Here is a 23,003-nt window from a genome sequence, read left to right on the forward strand (position 1 = left end):
AAAATTTTAGTAGAAATTATTATAGTCCTATTAGTATTATTTTTATAGCTCTGGCTATTTATAGTGCTTTCAAATATTTTAAGATAATAGAGCTTTCCAACTCTTTTCTTTACTCACATCTCTCTTAAACAGCCAAAGCAACTGTTTAAAATTCCACGTTGGGAAGATGCTAGTCAGACTGCAATGAAAATTCAGAATGAAGCTCAATTTGAAGAAAAAGCAGTTAAGTATTTCATAGGAAGGACTATTTAGGATATTTGAAACTGAACAGTCAAAACACATCTACTTTATTTTAGGACGTATAGGATAAGTCAGCCTTCAGGTATGTATCTCAGCAGTACAAGTGGAAACTGAGTTGTTGGGGGTTTTTCCTTGTTTTTCTTGGATACTAAGAATAGTGTACCATTGATGGTCCAAGTACCAATAATCTGAGGTTAGTTTTAAATCCTTGAACTATCTGTCCCCTACGTAACCTGTGCTTGTATGTTGGGAAGTGGAGATTAATGATAGTTTTGATCTTAGTCAAACTGAAGAGGAGGCAAGAAAAACCTAACTTGTGTCAGCCAAATATATTATTTTAAGGCCTTCTGCTTATGTCTGGATATCCTTATCAACAGTCTATCTCTTTAGTATAGGACAGTGGGCGGTAACTCTACAGAAGCCCTCAGAAGGAATATGGGAACGAGGATGAGAGAGCCCCTCATACTTGTTCCTTGTCCTTTAATTCCTGAAAACACTAGAGTAAAATAACTGCACGTAAATTGAGATGTGAGTTATTGGAATTGCTCAAAGGTAAGCAATTTAATTCCCAAAGTGGACCATTTTCTCATACCATTTAATGACTTAGCTTGTGATATGCATGATAGTCAGCAACCAAGTGCTGCGATTCATATATTCAGGAAGAAGGAGCTTGGGGCAGTGGGTTCCATGGTGAAGTGGGTTTCTCTGTGAATACTCTCCACCTGGAGTCTGGAAGATGTGTGTCCTTGAGGGATTCAGAGGAGATGTCAGCCTCAGGGAGTCTCATTAGGCCAGCTGTGTCTGGTGACAGTCAGATACACACCCTGAAAAAAACATACCCAATTGTTTTCCACAAGTTCTTCATGACACAAACCTCCTCATAAATTATGCCATAATCACTACTGCACTGTAATTTGCATATGAGTTCAGAGCATATTCAGCTGATGTATGACTACCTCACCACTGGAGACATATACTTTATTTTTTTAAATGTAAATCCTTGGGGGAGAAATATGGTGTATTGGTTTCTGAGTTGCTGGCTTTCTCCCCCTACTATTCAACTACTGTGCCTACATCTCTTTTGGGGGACCGTCAGTCTTTGCAATTACATTGGTTGTCATTTGCATTGCCCCTAACCACCATCATAACCTTTATGTATCTGCAAATAATTTTTAGTTGTTCCCCAGTCCAGATGTCATTCACTGAACTCTTATTACCTGTTACCAACAGGTTTTCTGTGGAATTGTGCAGTTCTGGGAGAAAGAATGTTCTGTATCTTTTGCCCTTCATTTGTTTGTAGTCTTATCCTCTAGGTACCTGTGCACCACATTACATTGTGCATTAACGAAGAATCCTAATGTGATTCTTCATTTTAAAGGAGAAAAAAAAAAAAAAAACCTCATTGCTTTCCTCCGTGATCTGAAACATAAAGGGTAGATGTGGGACTTCTTTGGTTTTAATTTTGTGCAGTTGACTGGAAGCATTTGTAGGGATTTCAAGCAAAACCCTACTTTGCCTCTCGGGCTGCATTTTCCAGCGTGAAATCTGTTGGAACAAAGCAACGGAGCCCCATTTCCCTATCTTTCTCTTCATCTTCCCTGCCCCACCCCCACCCCAGCAAACACATGCACACAACCCTTTCCCAATTCGGGACAAGTGCAATCTCAGACTTCTCTGAACAAGTGACACAAGCATTGTCAGAGTAGAAGGGATGGTGCTCGCCACATAAGAAGACTGCAAACCCAAAATGCCACCTGCCAGTGTTGCTGAGGAACCCTACAGAAGAACAGCGGGCTGTCTGAGGTCTGATCAGGACAGTGGTAGTGGATGAAAGAACAGATCAGAAATGGGGAGCACATATTTTGATTCCCTTCTTAAATCCTGCCTCTAATTCTATCAGGTATTTGCCACACCCTGAGTGAAAAGCAGGTAACACAAGTGTTACTGGGTATTGCCCCTAGGCTGGGAAATGATACATCCCTTTAAACTGGCTTTTTTTGATAAGTCAAAGTGTTGGGCAGTGGTGGGGTTGGGGAGTGGTGGGGGCGGGGAGGGTTATTGATGACTTTTTTTTTTTTTTTTTTTTTATGTTCAGTTAGCCAGCATGTAGTACATCACAAGTTTTTGTTGTAGTGTTCAACAATTCATCAGTTGCATATAACACCCAGTGCTCATCCCAACACTTACCCTCCTTAATACCCATCATCTGGTCACCCCCATCTCCCGGTCACCCCATCTCCCCACCCTCCTACCTTCTGTAACCCTCAGTTTGTTTCCCCGAGTCCAGAGTCTCGCATGGTTTATCTCTCTCTCTGATTTCTTCCCATTGTTTTGTTATTAACAACTTCCTAGACAAAATCTTGATTCCTTGCTGCAGTTTTCTTTTCAGTATTTCTGTGCTGTTATTTTGGATCCTGTAGTCGCTTATTTGAAAAGGACACTTAAGCAGCTAGTGAAATGAATGAACAAGAACAGAGTATAGGAATCCAGTGACGGGTAAAGCAAACTCTGGATGATTGGGAAACCACTGCATGCTGCTCACAAGCCACTTGTTCTGAAGTTTGTCTTGAGAGTAATTTTGTTTCACTTACAATAGACAACGTACAGTTTTACATATAGATCATTGACTCTTTTGCTATATTCAAAGTCAACTGAAGCTATATTTTAAAACTTTTTTGGTGTTGCAACATTAAGGTTGTTTGCAGTTTTTAGCTCTTTGTCTTAATTTATTTTAAATCACTATGTGAAACACTCATTTTTTTGTGATGACTAATAAAGGCCATTTCCTTTTCATTCATTTTAATATCTTGAATTTTGGAAAAGAATATATTTGGAATTATTTTGAGCTCTTTTAGTTATTAAAAGATGGCGGACAGTGTGTTAAATGTAACAGATTGTCATGTGGAAATTCATAGAGAAAAAAATGCACATATTTGTATTTTGTTTTATGTCATTTATATAGAAGTAGCAAGTAAAGTGTGAATATTGATTAAGCAGTGTTAACATTGACTGGAAAAATGCCACACAGTGGTATCTCTGGATGAAGCCAAGTGGATTTTTCTTTCAGAAGAGAGGCCTTTTGCTTTTGGAACAGTAGTGGAAGGAGTCCCCATTGTGGGTCTTTGTTTTTGAAAATTATTGGTCCATCATGGTCTTTCAGTTCCAGAGAAGCTTTCAGAATTATTCTATACTCCTAAAGATCCAGACTTAGAAGAGTGAGAGACTTTTGTTATATTCTTATACCGGTATTGTGCATTTTCATATGTCAATGGATATATGTAAAGCATTCCTGGAAAATGCTGCATTATTGTGCTAAAGTCACTAGGCCAGTTCAACTACACTTACCAGAGGCAAAACTCTGATTATTTAGACCTACAAGTCCTCTAATTCATCTCTTAGATGGGATGGATGAATCAATATGTCTTATTGATTGGCTTGGCTAAATCAAACTGTTAATGATCAGGGATTCAGATGCCAGTGATCCATATAGCACTCATTTCCTAACTTAGGCTACAAATATTTGCCCATCTCTAGTGATGCTAATGAATTTGCCTCAGTTCAGTCATAAATTCCAATGTACAACCAGGTAGAAAAGGCATATATACAGCTCAAAGCAGATTGCTAACATGATCATAAAAAGTTGTAATACATCTTTTTATAGTACATACGCTGTAGACCTCTTCCAAAATATACCTCTCCCTTCTTGCTCTGCCTAGCCCAGAATGAATTACAGTGTGTTGTCTAGCAGCATTATTAATACTCAGAAATTGTATATAATGCTCACATTATGAAGAGTAGATAGCACTTTACATTGGAACTCAATGGCTATGCAGTGACTACATGGATAATTTTTAGAGTAAACTTTAAATAATTTTTGCCATTTTAGGTGTGTCTTAGATTGTTCCCCTCTTTAGATAAAATGAAAGAATAGTCACAAAAAAACCAAAAAAATGGTTCCCCCGCCCCCAAGAACTTTCTTCTTCAAAACATTGAAGGCATTTTTCCTTCGATTCTTATTTTAACCTTCCGCTCCCAATCACTTCTTTCTTTGTTATTGGTGTCATTTATCCAGAAATACTTCATATAGGAGAAATCAGTAGATTCATCTTAATAAAATAATTTTTGTATAATGCTCTTACATCTTATTTCAAGTGTTTTTGTTGGGGGTAAAAGGATATGAAGACCTCTGAGAGTCTACAGTTCTCCTAAAAGTGTATGCAGAATTATGTGTATGTTGTGGATAATGTACAATTTCCTGGGGAGAAGATCAGGTGTCATCAGACTCTCAAAGTCCCTGACTACAAAAATAAGAATGACTGATGTATGAAATGAAAATTGGAGATTAAACAACAACAAAACACTGTGCACTTCTGGTTGGAGTGAGAGAGGTGAAAAAGAACAGAATTTACTATCCTGTACTTAGATGTTCATTCTAGGACATATACTGACGTTTGTTTTGTGGGCTGTATCAGTGCCACAGTATTGGCTTAAGTTATCTCTGTTTTAATAAGAAGAACCAGAAAGGAAGTGTGGATGTATTTTGTTTGAGAAAAAATATTTGCAGTAGCCTAATTCTTTTATATACAGAATTATAATCTTATCTGACAAAAAAGAAGTCAACCATTTCCATTTTCAAAGCATTTCTTAACTTTTAAAAGCAAGTCAGTAAGTCCATAAAGACTAGGAGTAGTTTCTTTTTATTGATAGCCTATAATTAAGACCAAACAACTGTACAGTTTAGACAAACCTCACTAATTGGCAGTGATGGCTGGTATTCGATTAGCTGCTGTTGATTGGCAAATGGAATTATTGAAATTCAGGTTAATGAACTGAATTGTCTATTGCCCTAATTTTCTCATTTTGGTAACATATTACATTTTTCGTAGAAAACTCAGTACCAATTTGGAATGAAGTAGGTTATAGATGAAAAGACATAAGTAGGGGTGCCTGGGTGGCTCAGTGGGTTAAGCCTCTGCCTTTGGCTCAGGTCATGATCTCAGGGTCCTGGGATCGAGCCCTGCATCAGGCTCTCTGCTCAGCGGGGAGCCTGCTTCCTCCTCTCTCTCTCCGCCTACCTCTCTGCCTACTTGTGATCTCTCTCTGTGTGTCAAATAAATAAAATCTTAAAAAAAAAAGAAAGAAAGAAAAGAAAAGACGTAAGTAAATTGCACTGAAGTAAATAATTTCTTCATCTTTATATTTTAACAAAATGGAGTTTTCTTGGACCATTTGTGTTCATAGTCTTAAAGACTGGGCACATGCCTTGGTCAGCTTGAACTGCTACGACAATTTACCACAGACTGGGGGACTTAAACAACAAACATTTCTCACAGTTGTGGAGGGGGAGGAGTCCAAAATTGAGGGTCTGGCAGATTCGGTCCTTGGCGAGGGCCTTCTTCCTTTCTTGTAGGTGACCATCTTTTCTCATTATGTCCTTCCATGGCAGAGAGCAGAAAGAGAAGCATTCTGTCTCTTCTTATAAGGACACTGATCCCATCATGAGGACTCTGTCCTCATGACCTAACTACCTCCCAAATGTCCCATCTCTAAATGCCATTGCATTGGGGATTAGGGTTTCAATCCATGAATTTTATGAGAATAAGAACACGCAGTCCATGACAGTGTGTATTTCTTTTAAAAATCTTGTGACAAATATTCAAGTAAAATGAAGACACTAATACATAAATTATATCAGTTTATCTTTGCCAAACACAGAGATCTGAATTAAGAGACAATTTAAATTCTACTGTTTTGACCTCATATGAAAACTCTGATTTCCAACTAACTTTATGCGTGCTTTTAAAACTAGTTGTATGTTTGCCTTTAAAATGTGCTAATCCTAAATAATATGAGCCCATAAATACACGGTATATGGAAAACTTAAGGCCCAAATAGTGGCTGTAAATATTTTGAGCCTTCCAAGATGGTTCATATAAATGTGATACTGCCCAAAGGCTGTTTCTGTCTCCGTAAGATATCTAATGAGGTTCTTCTGTTCAATCTGCAAAGGATGATAAAGCATTGCTGAATGGTTTTGTCCCAGATGGACTGTGAATAAGATGCCTGGTAACAACAGATCAAAACCCCCTTGAGGCATTATTATATGCATTTATTATGAAGCATTCAAAAGTGACAGTACACAAGTCACCAACCAAACGGCAGTTATTTCATGAAAATTATGGGGGCGAGGGTGAAGTTCTCTCAAGTATGCCAACAAAATGCAATTAAACAGATTATATTGCTAAGAACAGTCTGCTTTGGCTGATTTTGCATAATATATTCATTTCACTTGTACCCACATAGCCAAATGTTTAAAGGGTAGGAATGTTCAACTCTGTGGAAGTCCTCAAAGGCAAGGCCTGTATGTGTTAGGTAAGGCTGGGAGTGTGGCTGTGAGTGCCAAGTTCTTGCTGCTTCTGAGTGTCCTGCGTCCACTTCAGTCCCTGTAGGACTACTGAGAGATCTGAGCTGAGTGGCTCTCTGTACCACTTCCCCCCTTACGTCTTGGGCAAAATTAATTTGATTAAACAAAAAGGAAATCCAGATGTCACACGTGTCCTATTGCTTCCAATGAGAGAAAAGAAGGAAAAGTGGCCTTGATCTTCCCCCAAAAGACGGCCTTCTATTTCGTTAAATCTTCAGACTCTCCTCTCTCAAATTCAGCCTCTTTTCATTGATAAAGATTTCCTCTACGTAGCTGTCAGCTCTGAAAAAAGTTGAGAATATAGTTGCTGCTTTGAGAATGCAACCATTTACCTAATCGTTTAGCTTTGTAGCAATATTGTTGTCAATGACCCTTTTTAAAACCTAGATTTTCCGGGGCGTCTGGGTGGCTCAGTCATTAAGCGTCTGCCTTTGGCTCAGGTCATGATCCTGGAGTCCTGCGATCGACCCTGCATTGGGCTCCTTGCTCGGGAGGAAGCCTGCTTTTCCCTCTCCTACACCCCCTGCCAGTGTTCCCTTTCTCACCGTGTCTCTCTCTGTCAAATAAATAAATAAAATCTTGAAAAAAGGAAAACAGATTTTTCTGTAGAACCTTCAAAGATACTATAGGTAGAGAGGGCCCATCTGAATTCAAGATTGGCTGCATGTGACATCTTTCTTGTTTATATTTCCTGCCTTGTTTCAGTTAACAAATTACTTCTTAATCTTAATTGATGAAGTTATTCTTTTTTTTTTTTTAAGATTTTATTTATTTATTTATTTGACAGACAGAGATCACAGGTAGGCAGAGAGGCAGGCAGAGAGGCAGGCAGAGAGAGAGAGGAGGAAGCAGGCTCCTTGCCGAGCAGAGAGCCAGATGCGGGGCTCCATCCCAGGACTCTGGCATCATGACCTGAGCCGAAGGCAGAGGCTTTAACCCACTGAGCCACCTAGGCGTCCCAATGAAGTTATTCTTATGTCTGAACTTTACTTTCCAAGTCACACTTTGTACTGTGTACCTAACTGAGCGCTGGTATTGTGCCAAAGTCCTTTTTTATATTACTACTATCATCTAGTTGTTCATATATTCAAATGTATGTATGTAATACTTATAAATCCTTACATAGATAAATCATTTTACCAATGCAAAAGTGGTAATGTTTATCCCATTTAGTCACTGCATATGAGTTTCTGATATTTACCGTTAAATTAAACACAACTGAGATGTTAAATTGAACACAACTGAGATGAGAAGTACAGTGATTCTTTCCTGACTCTTTCTATTGTAGAAATCATCCTGAGTAGGAGTTTTCATTTTTTGAGGTTTTCAAAACATTATTACTAATAGAGAATAAGTAGAAAATCTGAAAATTAGAAGTAAATTGAAATGATTTTTAATAGCTTTGTTTTTATAATTCTGCATTATGCTTTATTTGCAGGACCGTGTAAATGCATTAGAAATGGTAAGTTGAGGCGTTTTCTTTCTCCTTCTGTCAGAATTACTGCTGTGTCCTGAGGTGGATTTCAGAGCACTCCCCAAAAGAAGCAGTTTGAGAAAGCATTTCTAAAACTACATCTAGGATTCAGAGGGGAGGATAAGCTAAACTATACCTGAAAAGTATGTGGATACAGATTTTTAAAGTGAAAAAAGAGAAAAAACAAAAATGTGCCTATTTCACTGGTCACTGCTCTCTCAAGACTGAGGATACCAAGATGTACTAATCCATGGAAAGCATAATTAGCTTAAGTATAATCAATATCCTATATGTTTGTGTCTGTATTGCCCAATCACTAAAAGGACTGGTTGATCAGAAGCTGAGATTGGGAAACTGTTTATACTTGGAAGTACAGATATTCAACCTTAATATTTTTGTACAAGGTTTTCACCAATACCCAAATAATGTTAAAAGCTGGTCAGCCTTTTTATCAATAATCTTGCTTGCAGGAATCTAGCATCAGGGAATGAATTTTTTAAGGTGAGTGAATGTAAAGACTACATGTTTGTAATATTTATTATAAAATGATTTATTTTAAATGATTTTAGGAAGAAAGGGGGGACAACTTATTGTTTGACAATATAGTACTGAATGGTTGGATAAAGGTGGGGACTTTTCCGTCCAGCATACCACTGTTGTTACGGAAAAGGCGTATAATAGAAAACAAACTGAAAAGACAAATATAATCGTGTGTACTTCAGTGATAACAGGTAATGATAGACGTATGAATAAAGAGTAGAAGAGACTGAGGAAAACTCATAAAAATGACTTGTTAGATGAGAGGACTGTGATTTCATTCCTTTCTCTATTTTTTCAAGTTTTATAAAACGTTATACTCTTTTATAAATAAACCTTTTTGGAATAAAAACCATGTGAATTGGAAGAATGGTAAAATAATTTATAATACCACCTTATGACAAAAGATTTTTTAGTCATAAAAAGTCATATTTTTCAAAAGTAAATATTGCTATGCTCTTTATACAGGGGGAGGGGAAGTAGAATACACAGGCATATGGAGAGTATGATGCAAATATTGAATATTTTGTGTTAAAAAAAGACATTCAGAAAACAAGCACACAAAATATTAAGAGTGGCTTTGGTCTAGTGGTGATTTTTATTTTTTCTTTATATGTTTTTAAAAAACAGGAAAAAAATAAGAAACCTTTAAACAATGTGGCAAATAAAGAATAAAATATTTATTTTGTGAGTGTGAGAAATGGAAAGATGCTAATGGAGCTCATTTTAGTCCTATGTAAGCAAGTGATTTTGACTGACAGTGTCCAGACCCTCGTGGGTAAATAATCTATTCCTTAGATTTAACTGGGCCATTTGGAAATTACACTGACCTTCTCAGTTTCAGTATGATGACATTGTAGGTGAATAAAATGTTTACTGTTCTTCCACATATATTTTACTTACCCTTAGGAAGTGTCTTGCCAACAGGATTTGGCTTGTGAATTAAATGCCCTTTTTAAGAGTATGAACAAAAACAGAAATTTTGAGTCTGAGGACTTAGGTTCAACGTTCAAAATGCCATTTACACAACATTCAGCAAGTCACTTGTTTCTTGATTCCCTCATCTGTAAAAATGATAATAATAATAATTAAACTTTGTCAGGTTGTTGTGAGAATTGAGACAGAATATATGTGAAAATATTTAGGGCCAGACAAATGTTAGGTTATCATTATATGATTGCTTATTATATCTTACTTAATTATTTTAATTATTATTTTAATTATGCCAATATGCCATACAAAACTGAAAATTATACAAACAACCAAAAGCCTATAACTCTTATTAGCATTTGTTAGTCTTTGTGTTTATATAATCTCTTTACTAAAAGTACTATGGAGTATGATCTTAAGTGCCTTATTCTAAGGGTTCCTTTAGGAATAAAGGTAAAAATAAAAAGTCATCATGAGAAAGATAAAATTGATTAAATGGACGAGGTTTTTTACAGTGGCGGTTTTCTCAAGATGGTTTTAATTTGAAATAATTATCATAAGTAAAACCATAAAAATGAAAATGCTTAGTAATAATGTTAATGCTCAAATATTATGAAGTTCTTTGACTTCGTATGGCATTATAAGCAGCAGATTTAATACACTTGGTAGACTATTCAACTGGTAAAGTGTTTTATAGTTCATAAAATCAAATATGCTGAAAGTAATCTCAGGATCATTTATTATTCTCTCACTAACTCAGCACTTAAACTGCAGGAAATGGTGGTGGTCTACATTTGGTTGGGTTGGTATTAACGTAGAAAGTGTTGAATGTAGGGTATATGTTATGGTGATACAAGTCTGCAAAAGTTTGAAATTTCATTGTTTCATTAGGAGACTTAAAAGGTTCTGTAGTTACAATACATGAAAATAAGATGGTCTTTTCATCAAAATGAGCACGTTGATATGGCTTGTCACTAGTGATGCAAATGCTTAGGTCATTATCATATGTCCATGTATCCCCCTCTTCCTCAACGTTTCTCTCTTCTTCACTAGCAGTTGAGCTTCTTGGATTAGAAATTACATTTTAATTTGGGGTGTAAATGCATCCCAGAACCTGTCAAAAATTCCTGCTATATATTGGACAATCCGTAAACATTTGTAGAAGAAAAGAATATGATCCTCCCACATATAGTCCATATATGACCCTCACATAGACTGTTTTTATGAATATAGGTATACACAGAACCAGTTCAATAGTTGAAGGGAAAAAAATTCCCCAGAAGGACATCAATTTATTTTTTTTCCCTAGCCTTTCTGATTAGTATTGCACTTTACTTGATGTTTCACGAAAGCAGTTATGATTTTCATTTAAGTTTAATGTGAATTTTTTAGGAAGGAACCAACTTTGTGCCAAAATATGGCATGTTGATTCTCCAAATAAATCTAAGTGATTACCTGAAAAAATCTAGATTGATAGCCCCAGTTGATGGGCCATGGATGAGACATAGCAGTGGATACGTATTGACTACTATATAAGGCACTGTGTTGACACTGAAGAGGAAGAGGAAAAACTGATTAGTTTTCTCAAGGAATCTGTACTTTAATTGAGGAGAACAGCTACTCCCATGTAAATAAATTAATGATGTAAGATAAAAATACACTGTCTACACCACATGAATGAAACACAATGCGTTTTATAGGAGCTCTTATAAAGAAAAAAACTTGTAAAATAAGACACCATCATGGTCTAGGTTCTAGGAAAACCATGGATCTTGTAGTTTTGGGGACATGATGGAAGAGATTAGATTCATCTCTGAAATGCAAAGAATCAGTAGTGTCAGAGCCAGAGAAGTCATCCCATGTTGGGGCTATGATCGAACTTTGAAGATAGTAAGGAACAGAAAGGGGTTGTTAAAAGAATATTTTTCCAAAAATGTAAAACTATGAAATTATGACTCTTACACAAATATGAAATGAAGTAATGAGTTTATTTAACTCATTAATGAGAGAATTAGTAAGATGTTAAAGTAGACTTAAAGGAGCAAAGAACCACATAGGTAGGCACTAGAGCACTGAAGTGAATTTAAAATAGATGTAAAACTGGCTTCTTCCAAGGTGGAGGAAGGAAATCAATTGAACCTCCATCAGACAACATTTATTTGCATGTCTATGAACAAGAATCATTTGCATTGCTATCAGTTACCTACAACTCAAAGGGTTAAAGTGGTAGCACTGCCTTAGAGCCAATAGAGAGTCATTAATGGTTTTTTGTTTTTGGTTTTTCTTTAAGACTTTTATTTATTTATTTATTTGACAGAGGGAAAGATCACAAGTAGACAGAGAGGCAGGCAGAAAGAGAGGCAAAGGCAGGCAGAAAGATAGGCAAAAGCAGGCTCCCTGCTGAGGAGAGAGCCCTATTCAGGGCTCGATCCCAGGACCCCGGAGACCACAACCTGAGCCAAAGGCAGAGGGCTAACACACTGAGCCACCCAGATGACCGCCATTAGTGGTTTTTAATCAGGGCTTGTGGCTGGTAAATGTGGTGTGTCGGAATCCAAATGCTGTAGTTCCGTGCAGGGGTAGAGTAAAATGGTGAAAGACTGCATGTAGGAATAGGGGAAGTGCATGTTGGAAATAATCCAAATTTAGAAATGTAGTTGAAAAATTAGGGGTTGGGCACTTGGTACCAAAAAGACAGGGGTAAATGTTTAGAGATGGAAACTAGTGAACTTAGGAAGTGGGAGGTCAAGGGTAAAGCAGAGATAGAGACAGAACAGTAAGAATCATTTGAGAAAATTTAAAAGGAACGTAAGACAGTTCAGCTTGGAGATATAAATTCATGTCAACTCTCAAATCTATCTTTAGTTTCATTTCCATTAATACCATGATATTTGCATACCTTCATATTAGAGTTAGGCCTGACTTCAGTTAACAGAGAAATCCAAAAGTAATAGTGGGTTAAGCAAAATAGAAATTAATTTCTCTCTTGTGTAACAATCCAAATATATGGTGTCTGTGGCAGATACAGTGTCAGAAACCCAGGCTGCTTCTGTCTTTTTGCTCCACTGTCCTCAAAATACTGCTTCCCGTTCCTGATCCAAGATGCCTGTACCACCTCCAGCCCTTATATTTGCATTGTAACAAGAAGGGAGAGCACTTAACTTTCCTTTAGTAGAAACTAGAATTTGCACATATTATTTCTGTCCATTTCCATGGGCCAGAATTCGGTGACATGATTATAACTCTGGGATTCAAAAAGAGAACCAGATAAGCCCTAGACTTTTGGAAGTTTCAAAGTAAATGTCTAAACAACTCAAGTTTAGAAAATAAATTATAGTAGGAATTATGAAATAAATAGAATTGAATAACAGCAACATTGTGTTATAAAATGTGAATGATACAGCAAAAATAGTATTTACGGGAAACTTACTGGCTTACATGCTTATATTAGAAAAGAAAGATAAAAATAATGAACTTATCATACAACATAAGAAATTAAAAGCATGGTACAAACACTTTAAGAACAAAAGAAAGTAAAAATAGAGAAAAGAGTATAATAAATAGAAAACAAGCATGCAGCATGTGGGGCCAATAAAGTAAAGCTGGTTGTTTAAAAAGAATAAAAATCAATATCCAGCATGGCTGATGAAAAAAAGAAGATACAAATAAATCACAGAAGAATGAAAAAGTAGATAGAACTATAGCTATTTGAGAATTTAACCACATACAAGGGTATTGTGAATAATTTTGCGATTATACATTTGCAAATTAGGAGACATAGCTAAATTCCTAGAAAAATATAATTTTCCAGAACTAAGAAGAAATAACATACTATACGTAAATTTTTTTAAATCACAAAAAGTAACATCAACAATTTTTAGTCAATTACAGTTTTCTCCAGAAAGGGCCACCAAGCCCAAATAAATTTTATAGATAAGTTCTACCAAATGTTACGGGAACAGATGATTTTAATTTTATAAAAACTCTTACAGAAACTAGAAGAGGAGGGAACATGCCAAACTCATTATGAGTTGGCATAACCTTCGAGACAAAACCAGGCATAGAAAGTATAAATAAGGGAAATTAAGGGACTTTTCATGCATTAACATGGATGCAAAAATATTATACACAAAATATTAGCAAAATAAATCCAGGAATGTATTAAAAGGATAATTCATCATGAACAAGCTGCGTTTATTCCAGGAATTCAGAGTTGGTTTAATATTAGAAAATCAATCAATGTAATTTACCATGTGACAGATTAAGGAGAAATAAATTTAATAAGGTCATCTCAGTAGATGAATAAGAAGCATTTATTCCCATGATATCATTATCATCATCAAAAACCTTTTAGCAAACTAAGAATAGAAGGGAATTGACTTACTAAGTCATGTGAAAAAACCCAATAGCAAACATTACCTTAACGTTTTGAAAGTCATCCTTTGAGACCAGGAACAAGGAAAGGATGCCCCATTCCACAGCTTCTGTTAGATACTGTGCATGCAGTCCTGGCCAGAGCAGTGAAACTAATGTTATTTTCTAAATAGTGTTACTGTCTATATAGAAAGCCCTAGGAATTCATAGTTAAATTAAAAAGAGTTTAGTAAGTTTAGTCTACAAAAGCCAGTTTGCAAAAGTCCATTTTCCTTCTAACTCCAGCAACAAGTACAGAGAAAATGTAATTAAAGTATACCAGTACAAAAGTAACAAAAAAATACAAAATACATGGGCGGTGGGGGGATCTAACAAACAGCAATAAAAACACAAGTTCTTCATAGAGAAGACCCTCAAGAATAGTCAAGACACTTTTGAAGATGAACAAGTTGGGGGTGGTTTTCCTACTATGTATCAAACCTTATTAAAGCTTATTAAAACTGTGAAAATTAAGATAGTGTAGTCTTGGCACAAGAATATAAAAATAGGCCAATGTAATCAAATAGACTACCCCAAAACAGAAATACTTGTGCATGGAAACTTGATGTCTCTGATACAATGGGCATCACCTATTGAGGGAATAAGGAGGGACTTTTCAATAGGCAGTATTTAAAAACAAAAAAATAAAATTGAACTGCTATCAGATGAAAAAATGGATGAAAGCCTCAAGGTGAATGGCAAACCATAAAACCTGAAAACAAAGTGTAGTTAAATATCCTCATGATCTTAGGATTTTGAAGGATTTCTGGGAGAAAAAAGACACTGAAAACATAGATCCAAAAGGATGTAAGTGATGTGACCACATTAAAATTGAGAGCTTCTGCAAGTCAAAAGACAACATAAAAAGGGTGTAAAGAAAAGCACAACTAGGATATATTGGTGGCAAAATATATAGCTAAGTAGCGCTTTGTATCCAAATCAGTTTGTACCCAGATCTTATTGTCAACAATCAATTAGAAAAAGATAAACAACCCAAATTCCCCTCCTCCAAAAGAAAGAAAGAAAGGAAGAGGGTAAAAGACATGAGCAAGCACTTAAGTTGAAAAAGAAATATGTGCACATATTCACATTCATTAGTAAACAAGGAATGCTAATTAAAATCATGAAGAATTGTCATTTTCTTCAAAATGCATGTATATATATTTTATGTACTTTTTTGTACCTGTGACATGTTTTTCCAAAAAACAGAAGGAATGGGAAAATGGTGGCAGAACTTCTCCCCCCCCCCAATTTTATGATGAAATGATTAATGCTATCTCTGAGGGTAATGTTCAAAGATGGCTGGTGAGTTAGAGTCTTCAGACTGGAGTAGTACACCCCCTAGGAGTATGCAAAGATTTTCCAAAGGTCTTCAGACTCAAATAGCTTTAAGAGAACTGATCTTTATATCCTCAGCTTCTACAGGCACTTCCAGCAGAGTCCTTGAAGTGTCTTTGAGTGATGAGGCCATCTTACTTTTCTTGTTCAACCTCCTCCCACTTTATGAGAGAGAGGCCTACCTTCCACCCATCCTGGATTACATGATGGCAGATTCCTCCAGACACTTCAAGTTGCCAAACGAGGGGCACTTTCTGATTTTGATGCTTTCATATCCTCTTTAGTCAAGTCACTAATGTAAGCCTCCTTGTCCCTGTTAGTCATACATATATGTTTGATAAGACAAAGAGTTTTATTAGCTAGATGAGGTATTCGGAAGGGGGCGTTCTGAAATCAACATATATTGTGGGTTGATGATGGGGGGGAGGATGACAGTTTTATTTGATGACCTCACCTCTTTTTACCACCCTACTATGATCAGAGAACGTATAGCTCCAGAAAACAAAACTGAGTCTTGGAAAGAAATCATCGAAAGTGTCTTATTTCATCCAGGTGACAAACTTTGGCCTGGCTCCATGCCTTATTTATTTATCTGTTTTAGGATTATAATTCAAAAGGCCATTGTCATGGGGCACATGAAGTCAGACTTATTTTTTCCTGCCAGAAAGGAAGCCTGATTTAGCTGATTGGTTTGACAATAAGGACTAGCTTTGCCAATCCGCAGATCTAAGGTTTTAGTGAAAATCTATTTAATGCTAATGTAAAATAAAAGTATTAAAAATTTATACTGATAGAATGGTATTAACATTAATAAGATTTTAACTTTTCTCAATACTTTTTGCGTATGTAGAACTTATTGAAATGCCTCTAAGTGAAGGAAGACCTGTTGTAGTCATTTGACAAGTCTTGGTAAATAAAACCGCTTTCATATACCTTCCAAAACAGAAAGTGAGCGCTTTAATAACTTCATTACAGTCCTTTGGCAAGTCAAGTGGTTTCTAATTTTTTGCTTTCAACAAAATTGAAAGAGGACCTAATCGAGCTGATAGATCATTAAAATTAATTTTTGATGACAGATCACTATGTAATCTTTGCCATAAAACAAGGAAGGCATTCAAGAAACTGAGTGACATTGTTATAACCAAACTACTTTCATTGTCATGTACTTTTTTATGTGAACAAGATTTCTCAGTGATTAAATCTATAGAAACAAAAAAAAATAGAACTAGAAATGAAATGGAACACTGTCTCACTCAAACAAATCTAGTATTTACCCATGGATGCATGAGCTAATTAAGTACAGGAGAAGAGAAAGCAGTATCCATCCCATTAAGGGATGTATTTTTAGAAGTTTTGGGGTCTTTATGCAGTTTACATTTAATTTTTCTCAAAAGATTTAGTAGACCTGGGGTGCCTGGGTGGCTCAGTGGGTTAAGCCTCTGCCTTTGATCTCAGGGTCCTGCGATCGAGCCCCACAGCGGGCTCTCTGCTCAGCTGTGAGCCTGCCTCTCTGCCTGCCTCTGCCTACTTGTGATTTCTGTCAAATAATAAATAAAATCTTTAAAAAAAAATTTAGTAGACCTAATATTGTAATGACAATTCAATCTATAAAAATGTATAACTCTTGGAACATTATGGTCACAGGGCATTTTAAAAATCAGTTTTTCTCTCTGCATATATACATTTTTCTTACAGAGAAGATGAAGTATGATAAGATAACCAATAAAAAGACTTCCAAGAATAAATATTTTTTTATATTAGGGTAAAAGTCTGTTGGGGAAAATAGATGGGAAATAAATTCAAAGGACAGAGGAACAATATAAAATTTCTGTCTTTTAAGGAGGATCTAATTTAGTTATTTTGTCAGTGGACAAATGGTAGTAACAAATGACTGAAGTACTTAAAGTTTGCTGGGTAAGTTTATATGAGTAATACAAGAGTTTTATCAGTATTTACTACAGTATTTACTATATCAGTATTTACTACATTCCAGAAATTTCATCCTTTGCAGCTGCGTAAATCTGACAAAAATGTTTAAAAAAACTTAAAATGTGTGTGTGGGTGGTTAAAGGGAAGGGAGATATATAGTTTTAAAAATTATCTTAGGGGAATATCTACCCCAAATTTTGAAAATCATTGACTTGGAGCAAATGTATAATCATATAGCTATAATTCATCAACATTTAATCATCTTCCCAAATCCAAGTGACCTAAAACAATCTAGTCTCCCTTGTTTTCAATGTGTACTCAGATAGTATAACATACAGGATAAGTCCTAACCTGTAACAATATGGAGAAATATATACATAAATGTACATATATTGAGAAAAATTACAAAACACTGAAACTCTTAGAAATATGGCTTTTATTTAAAAAAAAAGAAAAAGAAAAAAAAGCTCTTGGAGCCTTTGGCATCTAAAGGTTTCATTCAGCTAATATTAGTGGTAGCAGATTTGAACTGTGCCCACCAGTAGATCTTCAAGATCTCAGTGTCCAAGAGTACAGGAGAATGCCAGTGAGTCTCTGTGGAAATCACCAAGTAACACTATATACTCTTCCCTCACGTGTCTGCCATTACAGTAGACAATTGCTATTGGAGTTTTTATTTTTAATTCTCTCCTTCCCACCCTGGAGCCAGCACTAGTCATGCTTCATCTTACTACGCATGTGATCCACTCTTCAGACTCATAAGTTGTTGAGGGAGGATCATTTCTCCTTGTTAGAACAGCAGATTCTGTTTTACGGCACTTAGGAGTATATGGTGCCAATAGAGTTAACATAGTCACTGAAGTGTCCTGGTTAAGCTCAGGAAATAACTGACTTGGGAATGTAAATCTGGCCAAATAACTGTTAATTATTTGCAGTGGTTCTTCTGAGTATTTGTAAGAATCTTAAAACTAAGGAAAACTTGCCTTTATCTCTTTATAAAACCAGAACTTGCTGTTTCAAAACCAAAGATCAAGCTAGGTTCATTTTTGGTTTTGCCAAGGCTATGAGCCTCTCATTGAAGTTGCCTGAAAGGTTCAGTCAAACTGGCTTGACACCAAATAAAACGCAGTGTGCTCTGTACAGTTTTGACCCAGAATCAGGTGAATCTCAGCAGTTTTGGCTGAGCTACATTGTAAAATTTTGGATTTGTTCGAACTTGACACTTCCTGGGAACCCATTCAAACTGAAACCGGAAAAAGTTTTTGCACAAACCCTGTCCTAGCCCGTTCTGCCAAGTTTCCCACTGCTCTAATGTTAGTCTACCTTCTGTATATTCGCATTGAGGGCAAACGGAAATATCCTCATGAATCTCTCATGAGGGATCTTGGTGGAAACAATCTAGACATTCTCCTTTCGCCACCTTGTCCCAAAATACAGAGCCTGTTTTCTGCATTCGTCAGTATTAAAGTATGTATGTTTTCCAATAATGGGGTCTTCTTCAAAGGGTTAAAGTTCTAAAACATGACTGTATTTAAGGTCAAGTGAAGAAAATGCTACTCAGACAAATAGGCTGTGTGTTCAGAGTTGCTTCCTTATGGCAGAAGGTGATGACCAATTTAAAAATGTAAGACTTCCTTCAGCCTGCAAAAAATGGTTTCTTACAGCCCTGTCAAATTTCTCATAAACATGGTCACATAGGGAAAGTGTCACCGAGAAATTACATAATGAATACAGCTTCACCGGCAGATGAATTTAATATTATCGAATTGCTCAGTGTTTGGAGGTCAGACTGACAGCTTCATATTTGATGCTGATAAGTAGTCACACCGCCCACCTAACTGCTTTGCTAGACAATGTGTTTCACAGCCCTGCTCTAAATACTGTCAATAAGAGGGCATTCTCTCCGTAAGAAGCTCTTGCTTTATATTGTGAAGATAATATGAGTGTATATTCCAAAACACAATGGAAGGGTCTTTCTTTCTGAAAAATATAATACATAGGAGAAATGCTCTCTGTTTACCCTAAGAGAACATATATGGGTGAAATCTCAGAGTAATAGTGTATGAAGTCTTTTTTAAGATCCTTACTTAACTATAAAACAAAATGTTGGTATTGTACCCTTAATAATATGGTTGGTGGGAGTAGTAGGTATTACATTTTTGAAGTGGCCTTTAAATAGAAAGCTGTTTGGGGGATTTTCATTTTGTGCATCTAATTTTAACCAATTACAAGTTTCAGCTGAAAATTGTTACATACCTAGATTAAGTGATGATGATAAGGTAAAAATAGTATCTGGTTCAGAGTCAAAAAAGCTAGGTTCTGATCATAACTCTTCATGGCCAGGCACACGATCCTGGACAAGTTGTTTGAGCTCTCTAAATTTCAGTTTTCTTATTTTTTTAATGATTGGGCTGGGCTAGGTGATATCTGAAAGGTCCCCTCCCTAATAGGCTCTGGTCTAGTCTAGAAGGAATTAAAAATTCTGGTCTTCAGAATTTCTGACTTACCAAAAGTTGCTATCAAACAGTGTACTTAATTTAATCATATAATATTCTATAATAGGTACTTGTTGAATCTCTACCATTGTTACATCCCTCAGGGTATAGCAGATTAGGTCCCTGCTGCCATGAGTCGCATATTTTAAATAACATAGCAACTGGAAGGGGTCGTAGAGATCCTTTTCAAAACCCTTCACCCTACAGATGAGAAGTGTGGAGGCCAAAGGAGTTAATGCATTGCCACGTATGGCAAAACTAGGGCTAGAATTCAAGTGTTCTGACTAGTGACAGTGTTCTTTCCATTCCACATACTCCTCTTGTGACTGGTAAGAGCAATGAAGACATGAGTAAGGAACACTTGACAAGGGTCTGGTGAATGTGCAAAGTAAAGAGGAAGGAAATCAACAGCCAGGTCCTTTATTTACCTTGAGCAGGGCCAGAAGTGGACTTATAAATAGGACACTGACATTCATGGACCATAGGAAGGGTTGTCAGAATATGCCCTCAACATATTGGTCAATGAAGTTTTATAAAGCAACTTTGAACTAATTTTCTGCTTTTTGACTTTTATAGGAAAGAGTTGGTGTATTATTAGTTCTGTCCTGAACTTGCTCAGTGATACTAAATGCCTCCGTTGATCTGTTTTACTTTAGGCATCTGCATACCAACTCTAATTCTACTTACGCAAGTGTTTATAAAGTTTGTTTAGGACTTTTAATAAACTTTGATCTCAGATGAAAGGCTGGAGAGAGCATAAATTGTCACTATTAGCACTATTAATATAAATATCCAAAGTGGTCTTATGTTAATTATTGAACATTAGTGAATGATTTCAACCTATCATTGCCCCCAATTACATTATATTTGAACATCAAACACTAAAAGGCCAAACCATCAAAATAGCCCTTTCCTCATTATTCTCTTCAGGCTCTGTTCCTAATTATTTGCATAGCTGGTGTTTCATAAATGGTTTTCTGGAGCTTTTTCAGTGTTTTTCACTATCATCTCCCTCTCTACCTATCCATAATAAAGGCCAGTGAAACACATCCTTGACTTTCTGTTTCATTGTCATCAGACTTTCACCAGATTGTCTACAGCACATTAAGTATAGACTCACTGACAAAAGATCTAGAGTCTCTGAAGGACTTCCTTTACGTTTTTTTCAGAGAACTTCCTGTCTTCATCATTTGCATTTCTCTATCATTTCTAACTCAGAAACTTGTTTTGCTCTCTAAATACCTCAGAGCTCCTCATTAGACATCCATTTAGTCTTGGAGAAGAGTGTATTTGTTTGCAGTTGAGTGAGAGGGAAAGACAAAAGATAAGTGACCTCCAAATGTCTCATTAGGATTTGGCGGACTGGGAGTTAAAAGATCTGGTTGTGAACCCTGGCTCTTTGACAGTGGCAACTCCCTGAACTTCTCTGAGCTTAATTTTTCTGTTTTCTATAAAATGAGCACAGTGCTTGCCCTGCTTGTCTCATAGTTTTGTACAGAAGAGCAAATGAGATAATGGGTTTTTCTGATTTTTTAATTTTTATTTTTAAAAATACTCCTCCCTTAGGTGTGCGTTACCTTGACCAGTCACAGAAGCAGTATGTGGATTAGAAAGGTTGAGCTCTTTGATCAGGACATTTGAATTTTGATCTGAGTTTCATCGTACAGGTTATGTGTCTAGACACTGTGTTATATGAAGTTTACCTCCAAAATTTAATTCACTTGTTTCAGATGTTGGCTCTGAGACATACAGATTTACGGATCTACTAATAATCCTAATAACTTTAGTTCAGCCCCCAGATTTGGTTGACCCGTGGTAAGACCCTCTTTAAAAGCCCCCCCACCCAGATGATTCTAGTGTGCACTTATGGTTGAGAATCACTAATTTTGGCCATTGTCAGCATCCCCTTTAAGAATATACCTTATGGTACATTGTCTAGGGCCCAGTGCTACTCTGCCTTCATGTCTATTGGATTTAGTCCTATTCATTTCCACTGAATTAATTTCATGCCTTTTTGACTGTTAGTATTATGTATTCTGTCTCTAATATTTCTTCTTTCTAATCTACCAAAACAGTTGTAAGATTCTTTCTCAGACACTGTCTTCCTTAATTTTTCAAGCATCTTACTAAAATTTAAATTTGCCAGACCTAACTTCAAGGGCAAATTTATCTATTCATGAATTTGCCAAATGACTTACTCTCTGATTTTAACGAATTTTAACAAACCAGGCAGTTTACAAAAACAATACTTTTGGAAACTGTACAAACAGTTACAAAACAAGTAACAAGTTGTTTTGTACATCAGTATGTTGGGGAAAATGGCTGTTTAAACAAGTTGCTTTTGGCATAGCGACTAAGGTTATGTCGGTTACCTGCCTTCCTCATTTCTTCTTCTTTCTCCTCATAATACCTTTGTGTCAATCCCCTTGGTAGCATCATGCTCATTGCCTTTAAGCCACTTCTCCATTCAACATCTGCTCCATGTGCCGAACTGAGTGGGAAGCAAGCCTTCTCACAAAGCAGTGCTACTATACACGTGCTTCATGAATCGTCAGACTTCCTATCAGTACCCCCCTCTCCGCCCCCGGAACAGTTTAGGAAGACTCTAAAGGAAGAGAAATTTGGCACTAAATGGATAAAGGGTATTCTGAGAGGTGATGATAAAAAGTAGAGAGCTTTAAAAGGGTGATTTAACCTTCACTATACCAAATGGACCCAGTCTTGGTCTTTACATTCCTTTTGGTAAGGATTGATTTTTTGTCATTGTTTTTACCGTTACTCTTTTTAAAATACCTTCCAAAGAATAAAGAGAAATTTTCCTCACTTTTAACAGAGAAAAAACTGATTCTGTCCTGTAGATACCACAGGGTCTGTTGTACCATGTTATAAATCTAAGATACATAATGGATCTTGGTGAGCTTATTTTCTTGAAATGTTTTCCTGTTTCACCATCCTAGGAATTATTTTATTGTTATTCATCAATTGTTCCCAACTATGCTAGTTAAAACTAAAATAGTATGAAAGTGGAGGAATAATGGAATCATACAGAAGGATTTGCAATAAGTAGAACTAAATCCTTAGTATTATATAATGTTTCAGTTTTCTTACTGTGTTGTCCAAAGTCTATCAAGAAATGAAAAGATTTTACCCTACCTACACATTATCCTGACACACTTTGGTGGATACTGGGAGAGGACACAAGACAAAAGACTCTATTACTCAT

The 23,003-nt window shown here is 36.2% G+C and overlaps 1 protein-coding gene across 1 annotated transcript in view; it reads left to right on the top strand.

Moving 5' to 3' along the window:
- Window positions 1-23,003, top strand: part of CEP128 (centrosomal protein 128) — a 396,464-nt gene that overhangs the window by 335,672 nt on the left and 37,789 nt on the right. The window contains exon 21 of the mRNA XM_080808359.1: window positions 8,103-8,126. Coding sequence (XP_080664485.1) covers window positions 8,103-8,126 — 24 coding nt within the window. The remainder of the gene's footprint in view (window positions 1-8,102; window positions 8,127-23,003) is intronic.

The sequence above is a fragment of the Martes martes genome (assembly GCF_963455335.1).
Source record: "Martes martes genome assembly, chromosome: 7".
NCBI classification, from domain to species: domain Eukaryota; kingdom Metazoa; phylum Chordata; class Mammalia; order Carnivora; family Mustelidae; genus Martes; species Martes martes.